General features: G+C 38.4%; 1 protein-coding gene across 1 annotated transcript in view; it reads right to left on the bottom strand.

Annotated features, from left to right (window-relative positions):
- LOTGIDRAFT_175532 (hypothetical protein) overlaps positions 1-459 on the bottom strand; it is a gene marked incomplete at both ends in the record, with an annotated part of 626 nt that extends 167 nt beyond the window's left edge. The window contains one exon of the mRNA XM_009057004.1: positions 32-459. Coding sequence (XP_009055252.1) covers positions 32-459 — 428 coding nt within the window. The remainder of the gene's footprint in view (positions 1-31) is intronic.
- Between the last annotated feature and the right edge of the window lie 557 nt (positions 460-1,016).

The following is a 1,016-nucleotide window of genomic DNA, read 5'->3' as shown; positions in this document are numbered from 1 at the left end:
AAACAGATTTCAAATAATTTGAAAGACTCACTGCCGGTACGAAGACTTTGTGATGTAATTATTTCCGGAGTCGCAAGCGGAGAGTGAATAAGGTGTCGCTCGACTTGTAGAATTGAATTTTCTAACTGGACCGTAAGACGAGGTTGTGTTAAATAAATTGTTAGTACACTCTCCAGAACCTCGGTTTAAAACCTCAACTACTCCCTTCCTTTCCTCGCTTCCCATCATTTCCGACACGGAACAATTCATGTCCGGTTCAGGAAATCCGTGCCTCGAGGTGCCTGGAACAGACACGTCTGCTATAGTTCTATTAGACACCTGCACGTTAGAATTTAATTTCGTACTACTGTCCAGTCCTTGGTACGTACATTTTGAAACTGATTCTGACCACACCCTTTGATTGCGACGACCCTCGGATTCCATTTTCACCCCACAGTTACTGTTACTGTGATACGACATGGTAGATTTCAAGAAGTTGATCTCGTGACAGGCTCTGTCTACCAATTTATCGTACCACTTGACAACATTTCCAAGTCATTCACGAGGTTTCCTGCTCACGGCACGCGCCAGGCTTCTGACGTTACGTTCTGTTTCCGCAGAGTGAGGAAAGGTGGTAAGGTATTGGCTGGAATTAGTCGAGAGGAAGTCGAGGGGAAGGCAGAACGGGAAATCTCAACATTTGCATAAACAAAAAAACATTTGATAAAATATATGTTATATATAATGAAGACAATATGAAGTATGAATTTTCTATTTTGGAATTTCTGAAGTAAATCTAAATTTATGTTTTAAAAATCTTTGTATATTCGGAGTAAAAACTAAATTTTATTTTAATTTTCAAATTTAAAATAAAAACTATCGTCAAAAGAAAAACTTTTTTTTGTCGTAAAATCAACATAACTGACTTAAAGTTAGTCTAAGTGCGAAATATATGTAGATTTTCACCACCAGGGTGAACGTTCAATAAACTTTTCTAATCCACAGTTTCATGCTGGTGTTTTTCCACCATTCTCGGG

This window comes from Lottia gigantea (genome assembly GCF_000327385.1).
Source record: "Lottia gigantea unplaced genomic scaffold LOTGIsca_299, whole genome shotgun sequence".
Lineage (NCBI taxonomy): Eukaryota > Metazoa > Mollusca > Gastropoda > Lottiidae > Lottia > Lottia gigantea.
Note: the sequence above shows the minus strand (reverse complement) of the source record. Positions and strands in the feature narration are given on the sequence as shown.